The following is a 15,970-nucleotide window of genomic DNA, read 5'->3' as shown; positions in this document are numbered from 1 at the left end:
TTAACCGCGTGAGTTCGTGTCTCAATCGCGACTAATGATGGTATGTTAGAAAGCTTGACAGTAGCTTTCCTTAGGTCAGTGGTTGTTATCGGGATTTTCCAAGATTCCTCCTCCACCCGTTATACTGGCCGCCATGTTTAGCTTATCTTGTGCTGAAAATGGCGTGAAAACCACAGCAACAGAAATGAAGTGGTTAGGTTTCATTTCTATACAGAAATAAACACAGCCCATTCTGATCACGTGGTCTCGTTCTGACCAATGGCAATATTCGTTACTTTTATAAACTAATCCAATTGTAAGTGTAATAGAGAAAATTTCGTTTGTAACAAAATCGGATTTAACTAAATATCGGATATTAACAAAGTACATCGCAAAGTCCCTTCCCCTTTTTCACATATGCCCCTATAATATTTTAACTAAATTGTAACTAACTTCCGGTGTAAAGAGATTATTTAAAAAGCCGTCTGATGGTCGCGACATCTTTTGTCTACCTTACTGTATCGCCATTAATGACATAGCCTTTACAACTAGCACGCATATCGCATAACTACAATACCGTTTGTCATGCATAATTATTCCGCGAAATCAATTGTATCGCTAACTGTGCGAATGTTTAGTGATTCAGAATATATATTGATATCGATATATCAGACGAAGGATAATATTTCAATTATGACAAAGACGCGCAAAACCATTTCTGACAAAAGAACAATCTAGATCGTATCTTGCAGGTATCGTCTTAATTTCAAAGAAAATAAATTATTTTATTTCTAGAATACACAACACAATATTTAGATCGATATTTAAATACAACAAGTTTAAATTTCATGCGAGTGCAATGTATATTATTCAGACCTTGCGTTTATTATTGAGACCGTATGTTTCATTCTAATAGTTAGCTGAGCTGAAAATGTCTGACGTGAAGGGCTTTGTAGTTTATCTTATCTTGGTCAGGCTGATATAAATACACAGTATAAATTAGCTTGGCTTTAGATATTGTAATGGAAGATCCGCTGTATCTACCGTGCAGTGCAATTGATATAAAAAAAAATAAAAAAGAAAGTGCAAGTGAGGTCCAACACACCATGAGAAACAATCCCGGTGTTAGTTACTTTCCAAAGATTATTTTTCTTGATTTAGTCTGCGTAATAGAGCATAGCTTTCAATGGGGATAAAGCAGTCGTTAGGCAAGTTCCAGTCCAAAGTGTGTGTGTGTGTGTGTGTGTGTGTGTGTGTAAGATTTGGATTTTTAACGTAGTTTTAAAAATTGGTCAGTCATATCGGTACGATACCTGCAGTGTGGCAGTTTATAGTGATGTCTAGCACTGGGGTATCATGTTGCAGACATGTAGCACGATGTCCCACCCAGTCACACTATCCTGACACCAGGACGACCAGTCCTAACACTAACCTCTTAATGCTGAGCGCCTAGCAAGATAGCTGTTGGTACCATTTGTGTAAGTCTTTGGTATGACTCGGCCGGGGTTCGACCCCGCGATCTCCCGCTTCCGGTGCGGACGCTCTAACGGCGTGAGAATGTTTTCTAGTGGATCCTTGATCTTGCTCTATAATTAGCTACATTGAATTTGGATCTCCTCCCTCAATACCTACGTTATTAATCCAAATTGTGACTATCCTGTTTCTCACATCTCATTAATTCAATTTGGATTACGACATTCAACAGATTAGATTCAACCGCTCCGGTGGCCTAGTGGTTAGAGCGTCCACCTCGGAAGCGGGAGGTTGTGGGTTCGATCCCCGGCCGAGTCATACCAAAGACTTACAAAAATGGTACTTACAGCTGCCTCGCTTGGCGCTCAGCATTAAGAGGTTTGTGTTAGGACTGGTCGGCCAGGTGTCAGGATAATGTGACTGGGTGGGACATCATGCTACATGTCTGTGGCATGATGCCTCAGTGCTAGACATCACTATAAACTGCCACACTGCAGACATCGTAGCGATATGACTGAAATTTTTTTAAAGCTACGTTAAAAATCATAATCACACACACACACACACACACACACACACACACACACACAGATTAGATTCAATGAGCAATCTTTGGAACTTTCAAGCAATGAAAAAGCGTGCATGATCTATATATCTGCACGTTAAAATATTTATATCCAGTTACCTACATGTTACATTTCCAGTTGTGCGTGTTAATCTCACGTTTAACACTTATATACCTACCTCATCGTGTGTGTGTGTGTGTGTGTGTGTGTCTGTGTGTGTGTGTCTGTGTGTCTGTGTGTGTGTGTGTGTGTGTAAAAAAGAGAGAGAGAAAATAATGAGTGAGAATCATGAATGTTTTCCAATCCATACATTGTATGTGTGATCAATGAGACATGTTGAACAATACATGCATTCCATTTATTACGATCAATTACCGCATATTTAAAGCACAGTTCAAATGTCTTCTAGTTTATCTTGCTAACAGCCATTTTTATCCATTCATACATAGGAATCTTGACAGTGTGTATTCCCGTCTAGGTCTTGGCGTTTAAAAACAACCAGGAACAAATCACCAGCTGTGAGCGATACTTACACAAGACTTGAACATAAGACTTCTTGAAATTTGTTTATGGTCCAGGCATACTTTATTATCTAAGACGTTGCTCAATACATTAAGAGCGTTTCCTGGATAGTGCCAGTATAGTATATTTCCATGCCAACCTATGCTGATTCGGGACTTGATTTGCTTCCATGAAACATATCAAGTTAAGTGCTTAAAACTTCAAGCTTTCGTATTTAGCAATAATGAGCAACGTGAAGTCAATTGCCAATTTCTTTTGTAGCCAAATTACGTGCTTCCATTCTCTCTACATCGTACGAACAAACCCCCCCCCAAAAAAAAAAACAACAACCAAGAACCCCACACAGCACCCCCCCCCCAAACCCAATGGTAATAATAATAATAATAATAATAATAATAATAATCAAAGACATTGAAGCAATACAAGAAAACATCTTAAACTATTTTAAAGCATTTAATCATGAACGAAATGACAACTAAAACATGCCAACAAATACTTTTGAATTAACTCCTGCAAAGTTAATCGCATGTTCGCTACCAATGGGACATCGATCCACGTCATTCCACAACAACACTTGGCATATGTAGCCATCATATCGGTGTAATGACAAGTGTCTTCTTGGCGATCGGAGCATGACTCGGTCATTCCGTCAGGTCACGAATTAACCTTGAAAGCAGTTCCGAGAATACGCATCAATTTGATGACTTTTGGTGACTCGCTTCTGGTAGAGTGCACCAAATATTTTACAACAGCAACGGCAGGGGTTGTTGCGATTGTGATTTTGCCTCCTTTAGCTACCATATTGTTGTATATGAAAGAAAGTAGTTCAGAATATATTTCTCAATGGTCTTATGTTACGTGTTTAGGCTCGAATAAACAGTAACACAAGAAAGAATGAAAATAACAAGCTTTGAAAAAAAATTTAATAATTTATTTTCCTGGAAACATTCTGTTAAAATAACAAATAAAAATATTAATTTACGGTTTTATAAAATCAAATCCAAAAATAATTCAAGAATAATCTAAGAAAAAAATTTTAGTAAACCTAATAACAAAATGTTCAATTGATTTCAAGTTCGAATCCCGACGAAGAATCCAAGATGGAAGACGATAACATATGCTGTAACATGTAGTTTTAAAGTCTATAGTTCCTTGTAGAAACAAGAATTATCACTCCGGTTTTGGAAATCAAAATAAATTTCTTATAAGAACCGTCAGTGCTTAAGAATCTTACATGAGCACATGTATTTTCCAGGAAACAAGAATTAATCCTTTTGAATCCAAATAATTTGAAATAGCTCCAATCCAAGTAATTTGAGATAACTCAAACAGCACAACATACGACTTCCAGTGTAACAGCCCAACTTCTACTGAGAATAATTCTCCAAAACATAAGTCATATCGTCTTCCAAAACATAAACAGAGGGTCACAGGATCATGTTCTCGAAGCTCGTAGAAATTAGGTACTTGTTAAATCTCACTTCCACCCAGTGTGGCCCTGACGAAAACCAATAATTTTACTCCAAGAAATAAAATAAAAAATAAAAAATTGTTTAAATCTTAAACACGAAATCCCATCATGACCTCGACAACAACCAATCATTTTAAAATAGAAGTAGAACTTGTTTACTTGGTTGTTACAAATTTTGAATCAAGGTCAGAATCTAGATCAGCACCTGGTGTTTATTAAACGAACAGTCAAGATCAAACTATGTTCTGAAAAAAAGTATCATCTCTAGTGAATAAATTTACATTACCATATCATGTAATAAAAAATAAGAAAATGTAAAACTGACAAACAATTCAATTGAAATAAATATATATTAAATCGGATATAATTAAATCAGATATGCATAACAGTGGCGATAAATTTCTTTCTCAACATCACTGAAAAGGTTGAAGATGTCCCGACTATTTTCTTGGGGATGAAGAGTTACCGTCCATTGAAACCAAAATCAATTTACCATTCAGTGAGTTCGATGACTGACTTCTTTGGTTTTAAATGTGATGACTTCCATGGTATGCCTCGACTCGAAAAAACAACATATACTTAAGGTTGAAACTGGAGTAATACACACGCGACCTTAGTCCTTGTCTACTGAGGATGCTATGATGATTCCCAACGATCTTCCTGTGTAATTATAACAAGCAATCTGATTGGAACAGCTTTCTTCAGCTGTATCCAATCAAATAGCGGAGAAGTAGACCAAGGGTCGATGAGGAACAACATGGATCGATGACCCATAGCTGGCGAAGATGAATTATTCAATGCTTTGAGAAAATGGCATAAGATTTACGTTACATTCTTCCCATGGCAACAGAAAAAGTTGGAAAAGGATTCTTGCTGGCAAGTTATTGGAATGGAATATTTGGTGAAGTAATTCGGATACAAAACTGAACAGGAACAGTTTCATCTAAATCTCTTCATTACACCTAACCTTCCTTTTCTTCTTTCATTTTGATTTAAATTGTTGTTTCGGTATTTTTTTATATAGATTCATATTTGTTAGGTTTCCTCTTATATGGTAGTTATAATATTACATACATAGTGACCCTTCTTGTACTTCGATTTGTACAAAAGTGTCGTGAAAAGGATATATAGTGTTACAAGCCGGGGGTCCTTACTTGACCGAGCGGTTGTCAAACCCTGGCGCGATTCCTGCTAGAAGTCATAAGTTTGCCCCAACTTTCCAAAGAATTTCATACAACTTCAGTTGTAAATTAGGAAGCCCGACGTGTCCATCCTATACCTAAATTTTACTCTAATTAATGCAATACCACAGATAAAACAACCTGCCAAATATCTCCCAACCGCACATCTGCATGGTTTATCTTCATCAGGTTTCCGTACCGCCAGCCGTTCACGCCTTAGAAAATATACGAGTATCCCCCAACACTGGAAACTATTTTAACTCCGCCACCTTAGGCCAGTCAGTGTATGCTTTCCAGGCACATTTCGCCAAATAACTGCACCACATTTGCCCCCATGGCGACATAAACGGTATCTGCCGAGTCCCTTCTCATTTATTCATTTGTGTAATTTACCGGTTTCCTACCGTAAATATTGCCACTGCAGTCACACAACCAATGTACACCACTAGATTTTAATATGGACTATCTTACTGCAGGGACATTCATTCGGTTTTGGCCTAATTCACTACTAGTGAACCACGACATCATGGAAACTCACTAACACTTCACTCCGTGACGTTTGCTCTTAGTAAATGGCTAATTATTTCGGACTAAGGATATTTCCATTGCGCCGAATTCCAATAATCACACAAGTAAACACACAAATCTAAGAATTCCTTAAAACGGGGTGCTATAACTAAATGCGCATACTCCAAATTTATTACATTACCCCCGCCTTTAAAAAGATCACTCGGCCTCGAGTGACACAAACGTCACACTTCTATGGTTTAATCAAAATTGATGATTTTTCCCAAAATCTACCACCAAACTGATTAATGATTCCCAAAGATGATTAAGACAAGCTCGTCACTCAACATCCATAACTAAACTATTTTTTTGTTTCTTTTTTAATCACTTCTTGATTATAAGTAACCTAAATGTCAACAATAAACACAAATTAACCAAGCTGAATCCAACATGAAAATGTTCCAACAAGTCATTCGGGTTTAAACTCTCTCATAACAATATTAAGAATTCGCTGCAGGAAAGACTTCACTACACATAGGTCACCAACAACAAGTCAACAAATGTAACACATGACTATTCATATTTATCCAAAGCAAACTCAAGTCTGGAGTTTGCGTTCCCACTACGATACACGTCTCCAAATAGACCTTAGTAGACCTGTACACAGTATTTTTTTCTACTCAGTCTGTGTCAGGCGATCCTGTCTTCTTGCAACTAACTCACTACTAATAGACCAATGCTACAACGACCAAACAGAGCCATAAGAAATTCTACACCCAAAAGCAAAAGTTTGGAACACCTCACATAAACGATTCAACTATACTATGGTGTGCAATACCATTACTTCATGCTGCGAATTAATTGACATGTGCTACGAATTGTCCTTCACAACTTCCCAAATGGACACTTTTCCATCCAAGCAGACAATTCAAACTATACATGATGGAAACTACACTGAATCGTCATGATTGTCAAGATGGAAGCGAACACTTTTTAATACACACTGTACGAAGCAACTCTCAACTGGCAAGTTGCTAGCAGTTCGATGACAATAAAACACAGGAACCTTCCTGTGTACAACGAGGTTAGAGAATGCGTTTTTCTGAGAATAACACGTTTCTTACGAACCTCAAATACAAGTCAACCATGACTTCAACGCCCAACTGGCGCGACATACATTGTTCTTCACAGAACGCTAAACGTGACACTGCCTTTTCAATCATATGTTCACTACATGTACTAACTCTACAGGGACACAAGAAGAAAAAAAAAAAAAACAGTCCACTAACCTCCAAACAATCATACATAAAATCACCATCTTCTCTTAACAATTTAGCTCTGCTTCACTCCAAGCACAACCCAAACAAATAGATCTAATTTACCAAACTATGGATTTAAGCAGCAAACAACTTCTAAAACTATTCTGAATTAACAATGCACACGATTAATTAAAAACAATTGATTTATAAGAACAATAAATTAGACATCTATCATCACTTAATTAATTCGCTAGAATCACACTATTTACACAGCCGATGGGTGCATGATAACTGCGCGGCTTTTTTGTATATCAACCCGTTTGACGATTTGTCTTATACCCAACCAATTTAATAATCACGGGGAAACGATTAATACCCACCCATGAAAATTTATATCGCCGCTTCTGTCGGCTAGGCAAATGTGCCCAATATCAAATTTTCATGTTTTCATACTGAACGCCTGGCTCCAGATGCGTTTTTATTAAATCAGTCCCAAAATATAGCAGCAAAACTGAACTTTTGTATGTTTTTCGAATTAGGTGTTTCGCTTTTTCCTAACTAATCAAGTCCTTCAAGATTTAGATAATGTACCGAGAACGCGTGCATTATTGTTTTAAAGAGGCACTGTCGCCCATCACAATTTCAAGTGACTGATTCTCATTGTCCATTTCTTAGACAAATTTTCATGTTTTCACACTGACGCCTTGCTCCTAGTAATTGGCCAATTATTCCGGGCTAAGGATATTTCCATTGCGCCGAATTCTAATAATCACAAAAGTAATCACACAAATCAAAGAATTCCTTAAAAACGGGGTGCTATAACCAAATGCGCATACTCCAAATTTATTACAATAGGTTGTAAAATCTTTGGACTAATCATATTGCTGCTGAAACAAAATGATTGTACCTATGATATGACGTTTTCAATGTACGTATATCCCTTCTAAGTCGTCCAAAGAAAACTGGGAGATACAATTGCTGGAAAGTGAAGTATCGTGTTTACTCGCTCATAAGGTCAATCTGCAAATAACAACGATCATGATCTGCCGTAGCATAATGCACCTCCAGATCAGTGTTTATATTATTTGTTAGACTGATTACTCCTCAAAAACTGCACAGACCGAGATATACCGCCGAATTATGAGAAGGCAGACCTAATCTGAGCAGTTTGCAGTTAGAATCGGATTATATGCGAGTACAGACGGTATTAAATTTATAAATTCCTACATAATGATACTATAATGATATAGATTTCGTGAACATTCTTTGTGTTACAATATCAAACGGGGAAGAGTGTTGTGCAGCATGATATTCCAGTGTCTGCGACTATTCTGGCAGGCATCCATCAGAAAGCCATTCGTGCATGCAGAACAATAATATGTTAACAAGGGCTTTCGGGATGGCAACGACTTTCAGTGTCCGCTAAACTATCAAAATGTAATATCCTATAGAACAGGCCGCCATTTTTAATAAGACATATGGGCGCTCTGCATATATTACATACTTCTGACAGAGTGACAAGTGTAAGGTAAAGTTGCTTGCAAAAAGCATGCACAATGGAGAAGCCGTTTGCATACCTCTATGCTACTTTCATATGTTGTGGCTAAAATTTCTTTACATACTGTACTTGTGGAAAGAGCACAAACTAAGCACACAGTAAACCAAAATGGCTGCTCCCATATGTTCGAGGGAAAATAAATCAATTTCAATTATTCTAAAGTCCATCTTTAACAGTTATTAAAATGGGGAAAACTAATTTTGCCAGAGTAGGCAATGCCAGCTTCTGAAAGTGCAATGAATAGAAGAAACGTAAACCGAGTTATAACTTAGACTTTGAATTGTGTTCAACCAGTTCACAATTACAGAATCTCTTCTGGGCCTTACAATATCCAAATGTCAGTCCAGGCTACGAAATCGCAGCTGAATGTACTAGTGTACGATCTTTGTTAACAATATGTGCATGGAATATGCAACCTTCTATTATTCCATAGAAAAACTTTGTCGGATTATCTGCCGGGTAATATTAATGATTGATGCATTATTCACCCAGTGATTAGGAGGTAGTGTTAGGGACAGACAAAAACAAGGGCGAACGGAAGACAGAATGTACACAATACCCCTCCCCAAAAAGAGTGGAGATAAAAACATTAACAACAGCAGCAACAACAACAACAACAATAACAATAATACTAATAATAATGGCTAATAATATCTGGAAATCAAACTTCCTTACTTGGATTACCTTCAACACGGTAAAGCGCGCCAGCACTTCGGCAGGTGTCAGACTCATTATCGTTTGATGTTATCAATGTATCACATCCTCCCACTGACTGCATGCAATTCTTCCTCTCTATCATTATATAAGATATGTCACAAATGTTACCGATCTAACTTGGCGGAACAATACACAGTCGCGTCATGTAAGAGGTGGAAATGTAGCTCAGTTAGGATAAATAAAGGCACCCAAGGTATGCAAAGAGCTATATACAGTTTAGACGGATTGTTAAAACATATGAAGCACGTTGGTTGCCGTCTCTTTATTTAGGGAACAAGCCGTGTTAAGTTAGGTGTTGATATTGGTTTAACATCATTCAAGGTAAACATTCCAAGGTAACTGAAGATACGTTTCAGTAAAATTACAGCTACCTTATTCAATCGCTTGTATTGTATACACTTTCTTCCGTCATACGAGTAGTACATAAACTTCACTCTAGCACTAATATTTGTATATACAGATCAATGAAAACGCGAGAAACAGACATGACTTTCTTTTGGCTTACACACACAATCCCCATAAAGTGATTTTCAAAAGGTCACCTCATTTCCTATCGTGAATATATTTTTGAAAAATGCGATATGAAGAAATATTCTTGCTGCAGAGAGCAAACTACAGATTACTCGCCAAATTTTTGATAAAGCGCAATAATGAGATAGTCCTCATCAACTCTCCCAGTTCCATGCCAATATTTCTCATTAGTATTGATAGTCGTAGAAGTTTAATGTTGCCAAAAATAGAAGAAAAAATGTATTAACTTTTGCGTCAAACGTTATCGCCATTAAGAATGCGACAGCCATTGACACTGGTAGGCAGACAAAACGTATAAAGGATTATTGCTTTTTATCAAATCAAAGCCTGAAAATACATGATTGCCAAATAAGGTCAAAAATTATTTCTTTAGAGAAGTAGGAAATGACCATTTGCCTCATCCCCTTCTTGGAACCATCGCCGAACATGATAGTGACCTAGGTTTAAAACAACATTTGACTGTTGAAGGTTTAAACTTTGGTATCAGTAAGGACTGCATGCAAAGGATTGGGTAGTACATTCTATGGTGTTGGTCGTAATCCAAATAAGGAAGAAACAAAAAAAAAAAAAAGACAACTTATGCATATATACCATATTCCATCCCAAATGTAAAAGAAAAATGACTGCATGTACGCTCTCTACATCATTGGCTGTCAAAACTTGATTTTCACATACCTATGCTCTACAATTCATATGTAAACAAATATATTTTCAATATAGGAAAGGCATTTTCGAGGTAATAGGTTTTCTAAAAGTGCAAAGAAGCTGATCGAAGTATGTAAATGTCCCTATTTCATAAGTTAAAAAATAGAACCGGTGTGCATCTTATGAATTAGTTTTTGATGGTTTTATTTAGTTAGTTATTGTTGTTTTGTATTGTTTTTTATTTAAAAAAGGCTTCATCAGCAAAGTCATTTAAGAGGATGTATTTCGATAGGCGATCCTTAGATAAAACGAGAGGGGAAATCTTCATTACCTACTTCTAAACCACTGGGCTAATAATGTCATCATCAACGATTCACAGCACCTGCACGTTGTTATTCCTGGTCCAAAATGAGTTTGTATGTCACCTAAATAGGGTTTATCTATAACCTACATGAAGTGTGTCTGTGTGTGTGTGTGTGTGTGAGAGAGAGAGAGAGAGAGAGAGAGAGAGAGCAATCGGCTAAAGTGCAACTACACCAGCTGAATCAAGTGATCTTTTTCTTTAATACACATAATAGTCTCGTTATAACCATATCAGATGAGTTTTCCTTATAAGAAAACAGAAGAATCAAAAACTAAATTATGAATTTTTTAATACTCTGAGAGGAATAAAACGCATAATAGTAGAAACTGTCAAAAACTTTTATATACAGGAATGGTAATTGTCGATAACTCTATTTTCTAAAGGAACATTTTACCATTTGTCGAAAAAGACAATTTGAGTTTGCAAAACTACTTAATACTGTTACGTAAGAATCTGTATTTACCATTGACAAAGTTTAGGACTAAAAATCACAGACTCTCTATTTAAACCGGTCGTTCGATCAATTCATTTTGAGGAAAGAAGATGTAATCATTTTAATAATAATTACATCGGGGACGAATACCTTTATTTATTCATTAGTCCCATATTTTACAAGGAAAGAAACAAGTTTATAAAACCGTTCTATTCCGCAAACCCACTATTGCAAATTTACAAACCTTATTTGCCACGTGTAATCGCAAAATTCTCCAAAATCGTGCCAAGTTTGTTACTCTAATAATCAATACAATATCATAAACTCTGTGCAATTTGTGGAATTGGAAATTTTTCATGCTTTACATTAATATACTATTTATTGTTCTTTTACGACTTTTGTACACTCCTTGATTGTTATTGTATTCTGTCATAACAATGTTATATTTATCTACCCAAATGTTATATTTACCTGCCCAAATGTTATGTTTAGATACCCAAATGCTATCGTGAATCCTCCGGATGTTTAATATTGTTGCTCTGATTGTAAACGTTGATCTGTGATGTGGTGTGTATCTCCACATGTTAGTGATGCCACCGTATACAATTGTGGTACCTGACGTATTCTTGCGTACCACCTGTGTGTGACCTGAGCCTAACTCTCATTAATAAGAGTTCTGTTCTGTTTGTTTTGTTCCATTCCAGTTTTTAAAAGAGACATGCTACTAGTAGAATGAACGGTATTGAAATGTCGAGAACCGATTTATGAAGTGAAACATTTGGTGCATTAATGGACATATAGGTCGTATATTATTCTCTGAAACGGGAAATCCGCAATTACTTTCTCTGACAGTAATAAATGCTATTTTGCGTATACATACATTGTAAGAAATAAAAACAATATTTACAACAACGTATGACCTACGTCAGTTAGTACCAAATCAGATTAGGTATTTTATTCCTAAGCTTGTTCTAGATATGCATCGCAACCTCATCGTGTAAAGGATATTACGGTGTGGGTGGGGTGGGGAGGCCAAGTGTTTGCCAGTGTGTGTTGTTGCTTACCTTTCAGAAAGAAGATGAGGTGTCACAAATTTCTTCAAACTATTAAATGAATCAAGGATAAAATCGTCACGCAGTTGACTGAGAGAGAGAGAGAGAAGAGTATTAACTCGAAATTTTCATAATGTATAGTCCACTGACTTGTACATAAAATGATCACATCCTTAGCCGTTGCTTCCCATTTCTAATTTTATATATATATATATATATATATATATATATATATATATATATATATATATATATATATATATATATATATATATATATATGTGTGTGTGTGTGTGTGTGTGTGTGTGTGTGTGTGTGTGTGTGTGTCATTTCTTTTTCAAACTTCCTCTTCTTGTAAACATCAAAGAAATGATGATAAGACAATACTGTATTCCATTTCAGAGCAAGTTAAGGTCGGGAAAAGCCATTAGCTTATCGTAACGTTTTCTGTATCAGACACAAAAATAAGACCGAACTTTCATGGAAAGAGCAAAGACAGCTACAAGTTGCAGTTAAAGATAAGGTCTTAAAAATTATCTCAGCATCCGAACAACTGAAACGCTCAACAAAGAAAGCATGATTTACATGTCCCAGTATTTACTTGCTTTATAACATTTTTTTAATTAAATTCTCAAATAAAGGACAAAAACATTTAAATTGACACTCGTCTTCTTTTTCATGACAATATATAAAAACATTTTCACAAGAAGTGATAGATGTGTTCATTGCCAACTTCGATTTCCAAACGAGAAGAATATACCCATAAATCTTGATTGCACAGTTCAAGCCTTCGAATTCAAGATTTTATCAATGTAAGACTTAACACCAAAATCTGAAATTTCTTCATACAGTGTTATATATGATTCATGTAATTTTGGAATATCAATTTTGTACGAAGCTAGCTGTAAGTCTTTGCTTTACAACAAGTAAGATGTTTGTTACTACCCTGTAAGTTTACTCAACCAAACATCATGCAAATTCATAACAAATAAAACCAGAAAGGATTTGCTGAGAAAACAATATATGTCACTTATTAATGAATTGTCAATCAATCTAATGAATTTTCTATAATTTACATTAAAAAATTTAACCAATATTTCACAATATAATACCATAGTGTCCATTAGTCCGAAAGTCTAACTTCCGAGTACTGTCGGATTAAGGCATTCCAGGGGCCGTAAGCACTGAAACTAGCATTGCCCACCTCCCTTTACAAAATGTGAAACTAAAAAAAAAAAAAACATATTATAAGCTTACAAGATGGGCAAATGCAAGTGTTGCCATCATTCCAAATCAAAATACCCGTACATGGAGATCAAAATGGTCATATATAATTCATTCAATTTTATAATCAACAATTAATTTGACTGATGCGGAAGGTCGTAGGTTTGATCCCCGGCCGAGTCATACCAAAGACTTACAAAAATGGTACTAACAGCTGCCTCGCTTGGCGCTCAGCATTAAGAGGTTAGTTTTAGGACTGGTCGGCCTGGTGTCAGGACAATGTGACTGGGTGGGACATCATGCTACATGTCTGCGATATGATGCCCCATTGCTAGACATCACTATAAACTGCCACACTGCAGACATCGCAGCGATATGACTTAAAAATTGTTAAAGCTACTTTAAAAATCCAAATCACACACACACACACAATTAATTTGATATTTGTTTCCCGGTTCCCTTATTGGGCTGGTGCCCTAAGCACGTGCTTAGTGTGGTTAATGGGCAATCCAACACTTCTTCCGAACTCTCAATAAGTAGAAAAAAGTGTACATTTAGTCTAACTTCCGAGCTCTCCATAAGTAGAATTATTCAATGTACATACCTTCGCGTAAATAACTGTTTATAAAGCTGCAAGTGCACATTAACTTAGCTATTCGCAGCAAAAAGAGTTTGCCCATTACCAGGCCCGGCCCTATGGCAAGGCGAACGAGGCAACCGCCTTGAGCTCCGCGCTCTCAGGGGAGCCGCGCTGCTGACGGAAATCAACTCCACAATGCAATTTTTTTTTGCTTGGGGCCCCGATCATCGCTTGCTGCCTTGGGCCTCGCACATCCTAGGACCGTTTCTGTCCATTACACAGAACTGGTTTACAAGTCTATCAAAAAATCATATTTATCACTAACGTTAACATTGGCGATTTGATCTAAATATTTTTTTGAAATAATAAAGATTTTTCTCGATTTGACCAATCGGCTTGCACATTTTGACTAAGTAGATGCACTCTTTATAGTTAAAGTGATGTCACGATATAACAGAATTGGGAAACCATTTTCAGGTTACACTCAACACATGAAAACTTCAGATGCTCTGGTACATTACCAAAACCTTTCTCCATACAGACGGACTAACAAACTAATATTTACTAGGAAGGCGTGGAATCACGTACCCAGACAGAGAGGTAGGTGGTTGAGTGTGCAGAGAGAGAGAGAGAGAGAGAGAGAGAGAATTTTACTTACATTTAATTAAATGAAATAATTTCCTTTGTAATCAATATACACTGAATGGCGCATTCCCATCCTTACCATTTTCTCTCGCTGGTTCTCTTGCTTCCATTTCGAAGTCGAACCAATATGAAGCTTATAGAATAGCTTTACAGCTCTTCACTCCCCATGTTTTAATTTTGTCTATCCTTGATGTTACATAGCCAAATCCGAGCCGAGATAAAAACTGTACACTTAAAATCCGCATAAACTCTCGCCTGGTTTGTTTCAAGTGGGAAATAAACACGCTAACCTGTAACTCTTCGCAGCAACTGGAATGCTTACCATTAAATATCTGCGAAATTTGCATTAATTTTCAAGTTTCTCCTGTCCACGATGGTCGAGAATAACAAATGCAAAATGGATACAACAGACGTGAAACACCAATTAGACCGTTTGTCAGTAGAAAACGAAATGGCAGTGACCTGCACCGGACACGTATATTTCGAATGTAATGGTTAACAATCTGCGCAAAAGAACGCCTAATCCAACGAAATTTCCGTTTCATCCGGTAATAATCAGATCCCTGTTACTTATCTGTGGAGAAAAAGGCACAGTTCAAAATCATTTATTTCATTCGCATATATCTAATTCAAGGTGCGTCGTAAACCACAGGAATATCATAAGAAGTTAAAGAGTAAACGGAGATTAGTTATCTATATATTTTTTATCTATATATCCTAGTTATGTTTTTTCCGATGCAACTAGTCTGATGCATTAGTTTTTCTATATCTCCACAGGTCAATTTAGTTTTTGAAATTGCCTCCCCTTAATGATTTTAACCGTTTAAAAGTATCACTCTACTAAATAAATTTCATGAAATCCAATGAATTTAGTTACAGTGTTAAATATATCTTACTTAGGCATGGCACTAACGTGGACACAACATATCTAATAAATCCATAAATCAGCATGGCCCCCACAGCCCCTGTTGCATTTTCTGGAAATGGCTGCATTGGAATGAATGACTTGCCGAATCACACCTTTTTTGTTTTGTCGTCCTGCGCAGAAACCAAACAGCCTGAACTCACTGCATGTTATATTTTCTGATTTGAGGGTCTAAATGGAATATACGGGTATTTAGAGTAATGATTCTTTCTATTAACAACAAGTATGCTTAAAAAGCATACAGGAAAAATGAAAACATATTAATGATTTTCTCGCAACTACAAACGGGATTTTGGCCCGATTGGTGTAGTGATACCTAAAAATATTGGATAATTTGA

The 15,970-nt window shown here is 36.5% G+C and overlaps 1 protein-coding gene across 14 annotated transcripts in view; it reads right to left on the bottom strand.

Moving 5' to 3' along the window:
* Positions 1–15,970, bottom strand: part of LOC149803077 (FMRFamide receptor-like) — a 318,116-nt gene that overhangs the window by 60,260 nt on the left and 241,886 nt on the right. For 3 of the 14 annotated variants that reach the window (XM_089952660.1, XM_089952662.1, XM_089952663.1), the window contains exon 1: positions 9,192–9,429. The exons of 6 other annotated variants lie outside the window; for them this stretch is intronic. In XM_089952660.1, the coding sequence (XP_089808786.1) occupies positions 9,192–9,315 (124 nt within the window). In that variant the 5' untranslated portion in view covers positions 9,316–9,429. Of the gene's footprint in view, positions 1–9,191; positions 9,430–14,720; positions 15,262–15,970 lie in introns of those variants that run through there. 5 more of the 14 variants (XM_089952665.1, XM_089952655.1, XM_089952657.1 and 2 more) reach the window with 5 other exon arrangements.

The sequence above is a fragment of the Sinohyriopsis cumingii genome, chromosome 3 (genome assembly GCF_028554795.1).
Source record: "Sinohyriopsis cumingii isolate HCF-2022 chromosome 3, ASM2855479v2, whole genome shotgun sequence".
Classification (NCBI taxonomy): Eukaryota; Metazoa; Mollusca; class Bivalvia; order Unionida; family Unionidae; genus Sinohyriopsis; species Sinohyriopsis cumingii.
The sequence above is the reverse complement of the archived record's forward strand: the minus strand, read 5'-3'. Positions and strand labels throughout refer to the sequence as shown.